Source organism: Papio anubis, chromosome 4 (genome assembly GCF_008728515.1).
Source record: "Papio anubis isolate 15944 chromosome 4, Panubis1.0, whole genome shotgun sequence".
NCBI lineage: Eukaryota > Metazoa > Chordata > Mammalia > Primates > Cercopithecidae > Papio > Papio anubis.
The window spans coordinates 8,039,221-8,055,873 of record NC_044979.1 but is presented as its reverse complement, the minus strand read 5'-3'; the positions used below and the strand labels follow the sequence as shown (position 1 = coordinate 8,055,873).

Below are 16,653 nucleotides of genomic sequence, written 5' to 3'. Positions count from 1 at the left end.
GTTGTTGTTTTTATTTAGTAGTTTGAGTTCCTTGTGCATTTTGGATATTCGCCCCTTATCCAATGTTTGATTTGCACATATTTTTTCCCAGTCTGTGGATTGTCTCTTCACTCTGTCATTTCCTTTGCTGTGCAGGGACCTTTTAGTTTGGTACAATCCCATTTGTCTATTTTTGCTTTCACTGTCTGTGCTTTTGGGTTCATATCCAAGAAATCTCTGCCCAGACCAACATCATGGAGATTTCCCCTATGTTTTCTTCTAGGGGTTTTATAGTTTCAGCTCTCTCGTTTTCTCTTACTACCTGTGGACACACCTTGGCCTTCATCCACACACTGTGTACATGGTCCACGGGTCTGCCTCTTCCAAGAGAACACTCCGGGGCTCCCCAGCCCTTGGTGGTATTGTTGCCCCTGCTCCCTAAGTTCTCTGACCCCATCCTCCCCTGAGCTGTTCCCTCCCCAGCAAGGGGAAACCCACAGATGGACTCCCACCCTAGGAGCAGGAGGCCCTATCCCATTGAGCCCTAGGCTGTGGTCAGAGGATGCAGTGCAGAGCTGGGGCAGGCAGAGTGCCAGGGGAGGGGTCTTTAGGAAAGAGATGAAGAATACTCAGAGAAATTGGGTCGATCCAATGCTGCACTCCCATGTCCACTGCAGCATTGGGTCTACCAGCAGCCCTTGCCTTGGTCACAAAGCCCCACCACCTCCCCACAGCCTTGCTGAGCCCTGCTTCCCATCCTGCCCCCACTACTGCCCAAGCACCCTCCCTGCCCTGACTTCCCAGCCACTTTTGCTAGAACAGTCAAACTCTAGGGTAAAAGGGACCTTAGAAATTCCTGGTCCAATCTCTCCTTGCTTTATAAGTAAGGAAACTGAGGCCCAGAGACGGGAAAGCACTCTTCAGGTCACACAGGCAGTTAGCGCCAAGTGGGTTTAGAACCAGAGACAGTTAACTTCCAGACCTGTGCTTTTTCTGACTGCAGACCTTCCTTCTCCCCTCTCTCCTCTTTCCCTCTCTCCTCTTCCTATTTTTTCTCCCTTAAATGCCTCAAGGAGGAAGAGAGTCAGGGAGCCAGGATAGGACAATGACAAGGAGATGAAGACCTGGAAGTGGGGGCTGAGGACAGGGATCTGGGAGCCAGAGCAGGGAGGCGGCAGTGAGCTGGCAAGGGCCAGGGCCCAGGAGAGAGGTGGGGGCTAGACAGGGCCAGGCACAGGTGGGGACACAGAGGGAGGGGTGGGAAGACACAGACATGGATGGACAAGAAGAGTTTGTCCCCAAGTCATCTGGGCGTTTATGCCTCTGCCCCATCCCTTTACCCTTGGGCCACTGCCCTGTCCCACGCCACTAATCTCAGGTACCCACAAGCCTTAGCCATCACTTTCTTTTCTTCTTCTCCTTGGCCAGCTTGGCCTCCTCAGCCTCCAACTGGTCCATCCTGTGTTTCATGCTCTTCTTGCCCAGTGGGGTCTTGAAGTACCAGTCCTGGGTTGGTGGGCACAGGAGTGGTAAGGCCCTGGGACCCATCCTGACCTCACCCCTCCCCTTTTTACAGATTGTTTCCTCAGCAGCCTCTTCTCCTCTTCCCCTGGGTTCGGGGGTCCTTTTAGGGCTGGGGTTTCCCTTGCTCCCCACCAAATCCTTCCGGTATGATGTCAGCCATTCTTAGGGGGCAAGCCCTCTTCCCTCCACACCTGCAGCCCTCTCTGCTGTGCTCCCAAGGCCATCCTTGGCAGGTGCACTGAGTCTGGGGTGGGAAAGGTGGGTGGCAGCTGTTACCAGAACTCACAAAGGGCTCCTGATACCTCAGTGGTCCTTGCAAGCTCCCACCCTCAGGGAAACCAAGTGGGATGGCCCCGAATGCATTTCCTGGTGATTTTCTGCTCCCTTCCCAGCTGAGCTCCACACATGTTTCCACCGATTGTCTTCTGGTAATTTGTGGGAGCAGAGGGAGGGGTCCGAGGTGTGCTTCAGGGGGCTGACTCCCCAAGGGCGCTGCTTACCCACAGCCCCTGGCCCTGCCACCTCACCTTCAGGGACTCCTCCTCCTCCCTGTATACTGGATCCAGCTTCGCCAGTTGTCCCAGGAACTCAGAGGCCACCAGGGGCCGCTTGGACAGTTGCAGGAACCGCCGCTCACTCAGCACCGATTGGATGGCTTGGAGAATGTGACCTGGCGTGTAGCCATCGGAGACCTTGGCTAGGGCACTGATGTCCAAGTGCTGGGTTGGCTGGACGCCCCGGGCCTCTATCATACGCTTCCAGAGCACTGCAGGCATGCGGAGGACATGGGGCTTGGAGGGGCAGTGGGCACCAGGCAGGGGCAACAAGGCCTGAGCAGCCCCCACCTGGATCTGGAAGGAGCTTTGTGCTCCGGGGAGCAGCTCCATGTCCATCAGCTCCCCTTCCCCAGGGAAAGTACCGGATCTCAAGCTAGGCAAGGGTCATCCTCCCAACTCAACCCGAGCAAGCAGAGCCTCGGAGGACATAAACCACCTGCTTGTGTCCACAGAGCCGAAGCCAGGACCCAGGCTACTGGGCTGCTTGTCCAGCAGCCCTTCCAGAAGATCTGGCTGTGGGGGTGAGGGCTCGCAGCAGCAGTGGGGTATGGGGCAGGAGGTGGGCAGGCTTTGGTAGGGGCAGCCAACCCCATGTCCCCAGGCTTCACCATAGCGGGACGCGTAGTCAGGCCGGGGCATGAAGAGGATCCGCTCGTAGACCCGGCACAGCCCCCGAATATCAGCCAGCTGCGGCTGGGAGGTTGTCCCAATCAGCATCACACGGTCTCCAGGAGTCAGCAGCCGCAAGGCCTTGGTGAGGTCCTTCTTTATCCGCTTTGGGTCCATCTGCTCCAGGGGAAGAGGGAGGAGTGGTGGGGCTGGGGGATGGTGGCCCAGTGTACGGGGCTCCCAAGTTCTCAGAGCCCACCCCACCCTCAGCCTCACCTCAGCCCTAGCAGGATGAGGAGGCTGCCCATCCTGCTTTGAGACAAGGAAACTAGGTGTGAGGAGTAGAGGGGCATGTGCAAGGCCCCAGTGGGTGGGGTTTGGAGTGACTTGAACAAGCCTAGGCCTTCCAGCCCAGCCCCAGCTCACGCCACCTGCCCACATGACCTTCACGTCCACGCTCCCTCACCTCCCTGTCTTCTTTGGGGATCCTCTTATAGAAATTCTTCTCAGCATTTCCAATCCAAATCACAGAGGGCTGTAGGAGTCGGGCTACCTGGATGAGTTGAAGAGTAGAAATCAGACATTAGATGTCTCTGGAGAAGGGTCATGTCCCTGCTGGTCAGAAGCCAGGATGAAGGCTGGCATTGAGCAGGGGCTGACCTTGGAGCCCAGTCTCCACTCCCCACACCTGCCAGTCCCACCTCCCAGCCTGCTGCTGCACACACCTCACACCTCAGGGTAAACTGAGTCACTGCCCCCCATGGGGGGCTGCATATTCAGCCTCATCCCACCATGAAAAGAAGTTGCTCTATATCCTCCCCTTTCCCTTCATTCCCCCACCACAGGGGCTGCAGGGGGAACCCAAGCTCCTAGCCCGGGTTGGTAGGGAGACCTCACCAGTTCAGCACCTGAAATCATACCCAGTAGGCTGATGGGTGACACGATCTCAAAGCCCACCCTCCTTTGTTGCCACAGGTCTGAGAACCACAAATGCCAAAAGCTGGGGGCTCCGGACCTTAAAGACTATATGCACCATCATCTGTGCCCCATTCCTGCCAGGATATTTGCCCAGCAGGTTGCCCGGTGACAGGTCGAACAGGTTGGCGCCAGTTTCTGTGCACACTGCTTTGACCAGCATCTTCTTCCCCATGCCAGAGGGGCCCACCAGGAGGATGGAGCGGATGAGCGGGGCCATGGCATGGATATCCGAGGAGCCTGAGAGCAAGGAAATGGGCCAGAGCCAGGTGTCAGGTCAGCAGCAGGAGTCAGGGCTGGAGATGACTCTGTGTAAGGTCAGGCCAAGGGCCTGGGGCTGGGAGAGGAGGTGCAGATCATGGGGCATACTACCTTCCCCAATACCACCAGATCGCCTGGTCCCCTAGGCCTGGGAGCCGGGAGTGGCAGCAGGAGAGTTTGAATGGCTTAGGAGTCTCCAGTATGAGGAGCTGTACATGGGACTGGGAGGGAGCCTGCTACCCTGACTAATGCCCTTTCTGTTTTCCCTTCCTCTGCTTCCACTCCTGGATTATGAGTGGTGGAATTGAAAGGTATGGGACACGGGAGGCGGAGGTTGCCATGAGCTGAGATTGTGCCACTGCACTCCAGCCTGGGCAACAGAGTGAGACTCTATCTCAAAAAAAAAAAAAAAAAAAAAAAGGCAGGCACAGAGTAAACCACTTCAGAAAGCTCTTCAGCTCCGGGGGTGTAGGGCTGGTGGTCTTCTGGCAGCGGGACAGACGCTGGGTTGTCCCTTGGGATTGAGTAAGGGGCTGGCAATGTGGGCTGTTCAGCAGGTCAAGGGCCCACCTGATTTCTGGGGTGGCCCAATCTGAGTGTGACCTCCAGCAGGGCCTGGGCAGGGCCCTGGGGCTTGGAGGCTCAGGCTGGACATGCTCGCCTCAGCCACCCTACCCTGACCCCAGCCCTCACCCCAAGGGTTGCCTGCCCAGAGCTGGCTCCTCACACCCCCAGGGCCTCTCACCAAGCCGAAGGACTGCATACAAAGCCACATTCTGTCGTATGTCAAACAGGGATGGCATGGGCAACTTCTTTGCCAAACTCAGAGCAGATCCAAGATAGAGGAAGTCACCTGTGGCGATAGGCAGCCACTGAGTGAGAGGCACCCTCTCCGAGTGGCAATCAGGCAACCAGCCACAGGCAAGGCGGTGCTGATGGGGGATAGGGGAGCCTTGGCACCTGGCCACAGACTGGGAGCAGGCATTCTGGGAGGGGTCTCACCTACGTAGTCTTTCAATGCTACTGACTCACTCTTCCTTAGAAGTCCAGAAATAACAAGCTCTTCATACAGAGACTCCACAGACCTGGCAGAGGATGGCACAGGAAGACCCCCACCACCACAAGGGATGTTAGCAAGTGAGAACACAGGGAAATGGAGGCAGAGATGGGGGGCTGTTGTCATGAAGACAGGGGATCAGTGGTTCTCCTGCCCAGCATTCTGTGCTCAAAAATATCTACAGTGCCTGCAAACAGGCAGAATCAGGTATGGCACCAAATCACTGTCCTAGGAGGCAAGCCTCCCGCAGTGGGTGCTCTGTAAGAGCGGTGTGAGGGGGACAGGGGCCTCTGTGACACTCATCAGTCTGCCCCCTGGCCAAAGATCCACCATTAGAAATCCAGTCATTTGAATTAAGCATTGCCCTCTTCTTAGAAACTACATTTAAGACGTGAGTGCTCCTGGGAGAGACAGCCATTAAATTCAAGCAGCTGACGTCAAGGTGCTTGTGTGCTCTCTTTACCAGATAAATCAACAGGAAGGGACCACTGACGAGTCCCTGAATGCCCCAGAGTGGGAAGTCCAGGGGGAAATGGCTTTGGCAGAGACAGAGGCGGTTAAGGCAAAGGTTGGAGGGAGGATCTGGAAGTGGAGAGCAATGACCTGATTATAAACTCCATTGAGATCTCGCTCTGCATTTCATGTACAGAGCCCTTTCTTGTGCCTTTGCTTGATCCCCACAGTTATCATGTGAGTTTGGCAGGGCAGGTACTTGGTGAACAAGGTCAGGGAGTCAGAGAGGGAAAGCGACTTTCCCAAGGTCTCACAGCAGCAGAGTCAGGACCTGTCCTGGACTGGGACTTGCTCCACCACCACCACCATGCAAAGTGGGCATGACAGGCTGTGCTACCTGTTTGGGGTCAGATCTTTTTCCTTCTTTTTCCCAGTTTTCTTCCCAGGTGTTTTCTGGTTGGAAACAAGCGCATAGGTCATTGTGCCCTGTTCCTTGCCTCCACTGTGTGCCCTCCCCTGCCCAGTCCCAGCCCGTCATCTTGCCTTTGGAGCCTTCAAGGGTCTTTCTTCCTCCTTGTCCACAACCAGACGGAGGTTCCTCAGCTCCTGACGCATCAGCTCATCCACCTAGGGGAGACAGCTGAGGTATGGCCGGGTGGCCTGAGGCTGGGAGGACAGGTGGGAGAGGAGCAGGCAGGCAGGGATGGGAAGGAGGGGAGGAGCCTTACAGAAGAACCCAGTGAGCCTGATGAAGGCAGCAGGGACAGCCCTTCCCACACATTTCTCTGCGTTCCTCCCTCCCTCCCAGCACCTGTTCACACCCAGTCCTAATCCTCTTCCTGTTCTCCCAGGAGCCCTGCTCTCAGCCTTCAACGTGCGGAGAAGCCCCCAGATGGAATTCAAGCCCAACATCCCCCCACTGAGGTCTCTGTGACCTAAACGGTTGCATAACTGCTTAGCCTCAGTTTCCCATGTGTACCATCAGGAAAACCATGGTATTTTCCTCATGGGTTTCGTGAAAGACCACATGATTGAACACTCCTGAAGCCCACAGCATGGGTGGGACACGTCGTCAGAGGGTTCCTGAGGATGGTGGTGGGGTGTGGACACCCTGGCTCCAAGTCCCTCTCATACCCTCCACATCCCTGCTGCATCAGCCCTGGGAGAAAGCGAGACCAGGGGGAGGCAGAGGAAGGTGGGAACTGATGTGGGCAGCAGGTGGAGCTAGGACCATGCATGGAGGCAGCAAAGTCTACAGAGGATGAGCTGGGGACTGGGGTTGGGTGTTCAGAACAAGAGAGATGCAGAGAAATGGTTGGGGAGGAACCTGAATCTGGATGGAAGTGTGGGTCATGGGGGAGGGTGCAGGGTAGTGGCCTGCAGGGAAGCCCTGACCCCGCGCTCACACCTGTATCCGGATCTCCAGCTCCACCTCCTTTCTCTTCTCCTCCCGGAGGGTCTCGGAGTCATAATTCTGACTGGGGTGTATGCTCTCACACCGGTTCTTCCATGTACCTGACCGCAGAGAGTGGATGGATGTGTGAAGGTCAGAGTCCCGGGTGTATACACACATGCATGCACATGTGCACAAGCACATGCACACATACGTGCATACACAGACACATGTGTGCACACAGGTCAGGAGCCAGGCCCTGGCTGGTTACCCGGTCCCCACCCACCAGCCTGGCATTGTTTCTACCCAGATGGCAGATAGACTTGACCCCAAGGCCTGTGGCCACAGGATTCAGACCCAAACCTGTAACGCCCCCACCCAAAGAATCACACCATACCTCCCTCTCCTCATTTGGTATTGTCCCCTTTGCCTACACACCCACACTGCCACTTCATGGTCCATGTGGCAGATGCCCACTTTCTCCAGGACCCAGGGCCCCAGGTCCCACAAAGCACAGACACTCTTCTCCAGCCGTCTCCCCTCTTACTTAAGTATTCCTCATGCCCGGCACTGATCATAGGGATACATTTGGATGGCAACACTTGCAGCACCGCGTCCACTTCCTAGAATATAAACATCCTTTGACCTTGACTTCATCACCTCTACCTAGCACAGACTCTGGCCCTAACCTTACCTGAACCCATCTTCCTACCATGAGTTCCCCCACACCTTGCTCCTCCCTGTCCCTCACGCCATGCATTTGGGAGGTATCTTACCCCCTTCTTGGACTTTTCTTCCTTTCCTTTCTTCTTCTTCTTCTTTTCATCCTTTCCTTTTTCCTTTCTCTTCTCTTGTTCCTTTTTTTTGTTCTCTTGGACCTGCATTTCCAGTTCCATTCTCACCTGTGACCAATGACACAAGACATTTCAGAGAAGATCAAGGGGATTTTACAAAAGAGAGCCCTGGATTTTACAGAAGAGAGCTGGAGATCTCTCAGGCCCAGGGCCTGCGACTGGGGTGAACCAAGGATTCCCTAGCCTAGAGTAACTGATGGGGTCGGGACAGCTGAGCATGCAGAGACTCCACTGGGGTCCAGGGAGAAAGAGTGCCCAAGAAGGAGCGTTCTGGTCAGAGCCACTGTTCTCTCCTGGCCCTGGGATCTGGAGCCACTGCAGTCTACCCAGACATCCTTCCTTTCCCAGTCACAATGCCTGCTCCAGCCGCAGCTGCTCCTTGCTCCTCTTCCCCATGCCGTCTTTCTAGCTACCTGCATTTCCCCCAGCCACCTCTGCCTCCATTGAGGCTGACCCCCTACTCCACCCCACTCACTACTCTCTGTAGCCTCAGACTCCACCTGCCACAAAAAACCGTCTGCCTCACCTCCAACAGGGTACCTGTTCTGGAGTTTTGTCTGCAAAGATTGAGTAGGATCCACCTGAAAGGCATGGGATGAAATCAGAGTCGTGCATTCAAGATCCTTCGTGAACATAAAGATGATTGAACAGCGTCGTCGTCGATCGATCGATCGATCGATCGTCAATAAACTCGCGTAAATCGCGTCGTGGTGAACCATCGTCGATCGTATCGGCGTCGTAAAAAGTAAATAAATAAATCGTCATCCTCGTCGTCGTCGAAAAATGTGCGTCGGTAGATCGTCGTCGCGTCGACAAAAATTAAATGCGCAATCATCCGCCGATCGTCGTCGTCGATCGATCGTCGAAAATCCGGCATCAGCCATCAATCATAGATCGTTTCTCGTCGATCGGCATCATCCCGCGTCCCGGTCATCATCAGCATCACAAATAAATCGGTATCGGCATCATCAAAATGTCGATCGATCAGCAGATTGACAGATGGAAGGATAGATAGTGATGGAGAATGGGTGAATGGGTGGATGGATGGATAGGGAAATCTGAAGGGTAGGTAGAAAGAATTGGGTGGGTTGATGGATGGATGGATAGATAGATAGATAGATAGATATAGATAGATAGATAGATAGATAGATAGAGAGTGAGCTGGGTAGAAGGGTGAGTGGATGGATGGATGACAGATGGATGGATAGGTAGATGGAGAGGTGGATAAAAGGGTGGGTGGATGGATGGAGAATGGCAGAGAAAAGTAAAGGACCAGGGGAGACAGAGGGAGACAGGGGAGGAATGGATTGTTACAAACAAGAGGACAGATCACTCAGGGGGCATCCATGGGTGCTTTCCCCACCCTATTCTGGCACTTTCTCTCCCTTGTGGAAATGGGAAGTCAGGTGTGGAGATGGTCCTGTACACTGGGGGCCCAAGGTTGTTGAAACCAACAGGGTCAGCAGTGTGTTGGGGACCTGGGGGTAGAGGAGAAAAGGGCCAATCTGGACTAGAAGGCAGAACCCATGTGGGGGATGGAGCAGGAGCAGCCCTGAGGGACCCTGAGTGAAGGGAATGAAGGATAAGGGTAGGGTCAGCTGAGGACACTGACTGGCACTCGATAAACCACTGTCGGATTTGCTCCTTCATCTTCTCCTTCATGTCAGGCCCCTCTGTCTCTGCCAGAGAATCATGGGCCTTCACCATTGCCGCCCGGAATTCCTCCTCCTTCTCTACCTGGCGGAGCCTCCGGACATCCTCCCAGAGGCAGGCCTGGGAGATGATGCTCAGGTGCTCTACCTGGTTGGGTGAGGGGAGCTGGGGAGTGGAAGAGAGGTTGAGGGGCTCAGGAGTGGGAGGAACCAGCATCCAGTCTGGATGTAGCCCCCAGCCTCAGGCACACACGCTTGTACCCGCTCCTTCTCCAACACGACGCTCACGCAAGGCCTCGCACACACCCCCACACGGAACAACGGGCATGCCTGCATTGGAAGAAACTGTATTTGGAGCCGAATTCGTCTGTGTAAATTACTCTAATAATGAGTTTGCTAGATGCATCCGGGCTGGCCCCTACCCGATTTCCCCAGCACACCCTCCCCTGGAGCCTCCAGCCCCAGCCCCCGCCTGCACCCCCGCCCCGCGGCCGAGTTGGCAGCCGCTTTTGCAGCCACTTTCCCGCCTCATTGGCTCCCAAATGTATTTTAAATATCACTCTGCGCAGAGACAATTACTGAAAACGCTGAGCTCACACTGTTGATAGGCCCGGGCGGCCAGGCTCATTCCTCACCCACTGCTGTGCATGGACCCCTCCCTGCTGAAGCCAACCCTGCCTCTTTCAGCCTGCTCTCATCTCCTGGGGGTCCAGCCCTCTGGCCCCTCAACCAGTCTCTGACCTCCACTCCCACACAGCAGCCCCTGGCCCCTCCTTCCTCCCAAAGCCCCAAGCCTCCAGTGGTAGCCTCCCAGCCTGCCAAGATGTCACCAGACCTGGGAAGGCTCCCTTCCCTCCCGTCCCTCCAATCCCCAGCCCAGCCCCCTCCCCAGCTCCTTCTGGCAGCCAGGCCTCCACAGGATCTGCCCAGGACAAAGCCCTTCCCTCAGGGAGCATGCTCCCGCCACCCCTCCAGTCTCGGCCTGCCTTTCCTAAGTCAGTGGAGATCAGCTGGGTGAGAGGACAGAGAACAGGGGATAGACAGATTCAAGGAGCCAGGCCTACTCACTTTGGCCAGGCACACATGTATGCACACAGGCACATGGCCTAGAAAGGCCTGGTTTGGGGAGTGTGTCCCTACCCCAACACAGTCCCTGGTGTGTCCCTGTGGCTACCAGAGGCTTGGGGGGGCGGTGTGGGTGCCCCTGCTGGCTTTGTGGCCTCTTCCCTCTGGGGGCCCACCCCTGTAGCCCCTCCTTCCAGCTGGGGGTGGGAATGTGGGGTCCAGGATGCTCTACACAATACCCCTCCTGGCCTCACAGGTGAGCTGCTGCCAGGGGCCAGATCTCTACAGGAAGAAGGGTATGAAGGGATATGGCCTGGGGGCTTTCCTGTCCTTCTGCCTCTTTCTCTTCCAGGCTCTCCACCCGGCCTGAGTGGAGAGCACCGTGGGCAAAGTGGGGCTGGAAGAAGACTGTGCTCTGGGTAGGGGCCCTGCCCTGGCCAGCCCTGTGTTCCAGGCCCCACCATGGTGGGCAGGTTGAGCTCACCATGCCAATGAACTCCATCTCTGTCCGCCGGTCCTGCTGAGTGCGTTTCCTCTGCAGGTAGCCTTTCCATACCTGGTGGAGGGATGTAGGAGACACAGGGGACACACACTGTCCACCCTGCAGCAGCCTGTCTCTCAGAGAGGGTCCGAGAGGGTCACACTAGAGATTTCGGGTAGGGCGGGGAGGAGCCTTGGGGAAGTCTGCTCAGGTGCACACTGAGCAGGAACAGCCTAGAACAGGGTAGTTTCAGGTGGGCACTCAAGCCAACTGGCCCCAGGGCCCCCCAGGGATTTCTTCCTTTCCCTCACCACCCTAATCTGCTATCTCTTTTGAGGGACAGATCAGAGCTCAAGCACCCTACACATTCCCTACACCCACTCCTCAGAATCCCCAGAGCAGCTGGAATAAATATCTGACTCCACCCAGGCACATAGACACTGGCGCTGTAGGGATTGTGGAGCTCCTCAGTTAATCCTCCATTTTTGACCCAAGGGAACTGAGGCCAGAGACTGGACATGACCTCTCTCAGGCCCAAGACGCCATCTGTGCAGAGCTGGACCCGTGCTCTTTCTCCCAGGCCCAGCCACTTTCAGACTCCAGGATCACTGAGTGCTAGTGGGACCAGAGGGTGGGGACGCTGGGCAGAGGAGGGCAGAGCCAGGGCCTGGGCCAGCCAGGGCTTTCCATCTGCCTCTCGGCCCCTCCAGGAGCTGGGGCTGCTTCCTGCACTTCTCATCTGGGCTTTGTCCTCCCACTCCTGTGACCCCCACAGGCCAGGCCCGCCATGACTGGGTCCTTCATACGTTTTTTGCTTTTCTCAGTGCTCTGGATGACTCTAAGACCAGCATGCAATATTTCTGTACTCTTGATGTCTGGCAACAGGCACAAAATGACCAGCTTTGGTCTACAGGGGAAGTAGGACTCCATCTTTGGGGTCTATCCCCCTTCTTGACTTCTTTGCCTTAGTGAGCCCTGCTGTCGAGAACCTCCTTCTCAGACATTGACACAGTCATCCTGCCTCAGACCGACCTGCTCAGTGTACTGATTACTAACACACGAATCTATCCCATTTGCAGATGATATATCTTCATAGAATCACTATTGTTTGCTAGATGGTTGCCTGCTTTCGTCTTTCGGTGGGAAGTTCTAAGTTTTCTCTAGTGGGCTAGGAGGCAGAGGTTTTTGAGGTATTGGGATTTGAGAGAGAGAGGAAGGAGGGGGAGATTGATTTGAGAGAGAAAGAGGCCCACCCCAGGTCAACACTTCCTGGAAAGAAAAGGTGGCAAGAGGCTTCTGTGACAGAGCAGGGCCGGTGGCCTTAGGGGCAGCGACACCTGCATGAACAGAAAGTGGTCTGTTCCTGCACTGAAATTTTGCCGGGGCTCCTCCAGTCTCTGGTCAAGCTGTTAACCACTACCACCAGGAGTCGGCGTGTGTTAGCAGCATTTTAAGGAATGGTGGGAGAGGCCATGTTCACACACCAAGGCAGACAGCAGAGGCTGACCCAGAGAGGTGCAGAGTGGCTGTCCAGAGCAAAGGAGAGGTGTGACAACCAGGATGGTAAGAATGCTCGGGGAAACTTAAGGCAGAGAAGGGCTTTCTGCAGTGAGGTGGGACAGGAGATAAAATTATGGAAATTATGTTATTTCCATATTAAAAGGTGACCCGGAAGGCACAGAGTTTGGGGATGCTCAGATCACATCAGTTATCAAATTAATTCATCATGATCAAGTTTCCCTCTTAGTTTCCAGGAGGCTCAGGATCCTTTCTTGTTTTAAGAGATGGGGTCTTGCTACATTGCTCAGGGCTCAAGCAATACTCCAGCCTCAGCAGGATACATTTTAGTGGCTCATTTTCAACAGTCGTAAGAGTTTCTGGAGTGATCATCTATTCTGTTCTGCTACTCTATTATGGAGTTTTCTTCTCTAATTTTAATGATCCTTCTGTTTCTGGGACTTTTAAGGTATCCTACTGCAAACCCTTTTGAAAATAGAGATGTAGATTAAATAATAAACAAGTAAGATATATGCTTGCTGACTGATTAAAGTACTCACTGGTTTAGAATCTAGTTGTGGGGACTGGGCATGGTGGCTCATGCCTGTAATCCCAGCACTTTGGGAGGCTGAGGTGGGTAGATCACTTGAAGTCAGGAGTTCGAGAGCGGCCTGGCCAACATGGTGAAACCCATCTCTACTAAAAATACAAAAATTAGCTGGGTATATTGTCGGAGGACTGTAGTCCTGGCTACTCAGGAGGCCGAAGCAGAAGAATCGCTTGAACCCAGGAGACAGAGGTTGCAGTGAGCTGAGATCATGCCACTGCATTCCAGCCTGGGCAACAGAGCGAGACTCCATCTCAAAAATAAATAAATAAATAAATAAATAAATAAATAAATAAATAAATAGTTGTGGGGCTACAGAATCCAAGCGCCTGCACTCCTGTGATCAATTTCTGAGCCCAGCAGGCTTCCTGAATGAGGTAACTCTACCCTGGCCCTCCTCCTGGGCACCTAGGGTTACCTTCTGTATGGTGATAGCTGCTTGGCACTGACTGAACTTGTGCCATCCGTCCTCCCGAATCCTCCGATCCTGCTCCTCATCTCTTCGAATCTCTCGCATGAAGGTGGCTCGAAGCCGGCCTTGCCTGGCCCGCTCTGCCTTTTGCACTAGAATTATGGCCTCAGTCCGGTGCATTCCTATAAAGCTCTGGCCAGAGCAGGGGCAAAAGAGCAGAAGCACATGAAGGAGAGTTTACATCCAGGGTGGACTGCTGGGAGACTGGCCATCAAAGGGTACACCAGGGCACCATCCTCCCAGAGTATCTGGGAGCCCAAGTCTTGTCTTGGCATTGGAGGGTTACCATGAGCACAAGAATAGCCTTGAAGGAGGCCAGGGATTACCTAAAGGGCACTCTCGTAGAGGGCAGGGAAGGGCCTCTCTGCATTCTGGAGGCTTTCAGGAGAAGGGGTATGGAAGAGTCCGGGAAGGTGTCACCTTGTTTACCTTCTGGGAGGACTCTGGCTCCAGTCTGGACAGGATCTCGGCCAGTATCAGCCGTCGCTCCCGCACAGCAGTAGACTGCTCCAACAGGAAGTATTTGGGGATTGGAACCTCCAGGTCAGCCTTTGGAGCAATGTTGGGGGAGGAGGGTCAGGAATCAAAAGTCTGAGCCATCTGGCCAATCCATTACCATTTTCAGGGGCTTATACACCCCCAGCACTGTTTTCCTCCATTTTAGAGTCCTGAGGTGGGAAACTTAAATGGGGCAGATGCCCCCAAAAGTCATTCCTCTCTTCTTCTGCCCCCATCCTCTGACTGGAGTTGAATTCTGGAGGATAGTGGTAGGTGGCAGTGGTCTCAAACCTGGTTGTGCATCATAATCAACTGGGAAGCTCTTAAATGCAGATTCCTAGGTCCTCCCCAGACTACTACATCAGAATGGCAGGGCCTGGGGAATCTTTCCCATGGCCGCCCGCCCCACCAAGCGCACTGCTGCAGCTGGTTGGGGAAACTTTGAGATAGTCTTGGATATGAAGCAGTTACTGAACCCTGAGCCTGACTGGAGGCCCTGCAGAAGCTCTGTGTTCTAGAACAGCCTTCTAGAACTTGCCCGTGCACACAGATCACGGGAGGGTCTTGATAAAATGCAGGTGCAGATTTAGCGGGTTAAGGATACAGAGTTTCTCATTTGTGATGTCAACGCAGCTGGTCCAGGGACCACACTTTGAGGAGATTCTAGAGGACTCTCTTCACCAATTCCCTGCGGTTTGTGGGTCTTCCCAGTCATGCAGGGGACCTCATCCTGACTCCATCCAACCCCTAAGTACCTCCATGCACAACCCCCACCGCCAAGCTTCCTGAAGCCCTTCCCACAAGGCCAAACTCCATCCTCTGATCTTCTCTGCCCTCCTTCCTTCCCTAGCAGGTGTCCCAACACCAGGGATATAGGCAGGGGGTGGTCGGCCCCATCCCTACCCCACCCGACTCCAAGCTGGCCGGGGCATGGCTCTGTGTCCCAGGTGGTCAAGGCGGGTCCCACCCCGCCTCTCCCCTACTGCCAGCTGGCTGGGGGCGTGGCTTCGTGGCTGCGCACACGTACCGGGGTGAGCTTGAGATCCTGCAGCACGCGGTCCAGGCAGGGGTTTTCACAGAGGTCGGCGCGCACCAGCTCGTCCTTGAGCTCCAGCACGCGGCCCGCCACGCCGTCCAGCAGGCGCCGCAGCAGCCGCCGCTTCTGCGGCTGCACCATCTGGTCATAGACGGTGTTGAAGCGGCGCAGCAGCCCCAGGTAGTGCAGGTAGAGCGACGCGAGCCTGTACTGGAAGGACTGCCGCTCCCGGTCGGGCACAGGTTCGAGCAGAGGCTGCTCTTGGTCCAGCAGCTCCTGCAGGGTCACGTGGGAGGACTCCCAGAGGCGCTGGTAAGCTCTGGAGAGAGGGTGGCGGGCGCCGCGTGCTCTGAGCCGCGGAGGAGTGGGGAGATGGAGCCTCCTGGCCTTTTGAGGAGTGTGGGCTTAGGGTACCAGAAGGTGTGATACCACTCATGGCTCCGAAATGGACTTCAATGAGGTAAGGAGCCCGCAGGGCAATGAGTAGACACTGACCTGGTCTTAGGGAGAGTGTGGGATTGGGCTCCGCTGTAGGATTAGCAGAGAGAATGGGCATGACCTTTAGGGGGTTGGGGGAAAGCCGGCCCAGGCTTGAGGCTCCGGTAAGGAAGGGGTCTTCGGGAGTCAGGGGCAGTGGGGCCCGCCAGGTGTAGGGCAGCCCACGGATGCTGCAGTGATCTGGGCTGGTGGGTGGGAAGTGGGGGTGAGGGATGAATGTGGAGGAGGGTCCCTTCCTCAGAGCAGAGCCCTGCTTCTGGAATTAACTGTCGGAGGGAAGTTTCCACCGTGAAAGCTGCCAGGGCAGCAGCAGCAGCTGGAGCGACCCAGCGCCCAAACTGCCACTCTGCCCCAGCCTCTCAGGACCAAGGAGGTGCTCTGACCTTTGCTCTCTCTGCCCTGGGAGCCCCACTCCAGCCCCTCACTCACCCCTCAGACATTGTGCCCACTCCTCCACGCTGCCCCTTGTTTGCTGGTGGTGGAATTCACAGAACCTCTGTGGTTCCCTGACTCCCAGGGCCACAGGGCAGAACAGCCTGGTTTTAAGAGTTCTGACCCATTGTGCCAGTGTTCTAGGGCTGAGGAGAGGGGACTGGTGGCGCAGAATGGGCACATTATCTCGGAGGACATCCTGGAAACAGCACACTGAAGGGACTGTGGGTGGGTGGCTTCAGGCTCCCACAGAGCAAGCTTTGGAAGCTTAGGGCAGAACATGTTGTCCAACTTTGGCCATTTTTCTTATAAGGAACAAGTGAAATAAATCTCTATTTGAAGTCTCCTAAAAGCTTTGGCACTCTGAATACATCTGTCCTAAAGACATTACCCCCCAACAAGGCATCACCGCAGCTTCTCACTCGGAGCGGCCTGTTCCCTCTGTCCACCCAAGCCTCCTGAGCCCCACAGCCCTCCACTCTCTGGATGATGGCACGGAGAGGCCCGTGTGGTGGAGGGGAAAAGCACTGATTTGGAATCAGAAGGCCCTGAAGGCCCAGTTGCCCCCTTGGGTGAAAGTGAGCATAACCATGCTTGCCTCCTTGGGGCCTGCCAAGAGTTCACACCATTCCCATGAGCCAGACCCACGTGAAGGATCATGCTAGAAAGCATAGTGGATGCTGTTCTGCATGCTTGGGGCTCACTTGGTCACCTGTGGGTACTGCCTCCCATCACTGCTACAAGTTCAGGAGA

General features: G+C 55.3%; 1 protein-coding gene across 1 annotated transcript; it reads right to left on the bottom strand.

The window, feature by feature from the left end:
* Nucleotides 1-1,266: 1,266 nt before the first annotated feature.
* On the bottom strand, nt 1,267-16,000 carry IQCA1L (IQ motif containing with AAA domain 1 like). Its single transcript, XM_031664954.1, has 19 exons — nt 15,898-16,000; nt 14,962-15,289; nt 13,866-13,985; nt 13,383-13,568; nt 10,864-10,935; nt 8,996-9,480; nt 8,203-8,248; nt 7,585-7,710; nt 7,356-7,431; nt 6,824-6,930; nt 5,959-6,042; nt 5,813-5,868; nt 4,908-4,990; nt 4,651-4,758; nt 3,685-3,884; nt 3,136-3,222; nt 2,669-2,846; nt 2,031-2,269; nt 1,267-1,485 (listed from the first exon to the last, which is right to left on the bottom strand). The coding sequence occupies exons 1-19, from the start codon at nt 15,906-15,908 to the stop codon at nt 1,378-1,380; spliced, it is 2,700 nt and encodes an 899-aa protein (XP_031520814.1). The 5' UTR covers nt 15,909-16,000; the 3' UTR covers nt 1,267-1,377.
* Between the last annotated feature and the right edge of the window lie 653 nt (nt 16,001-16,653).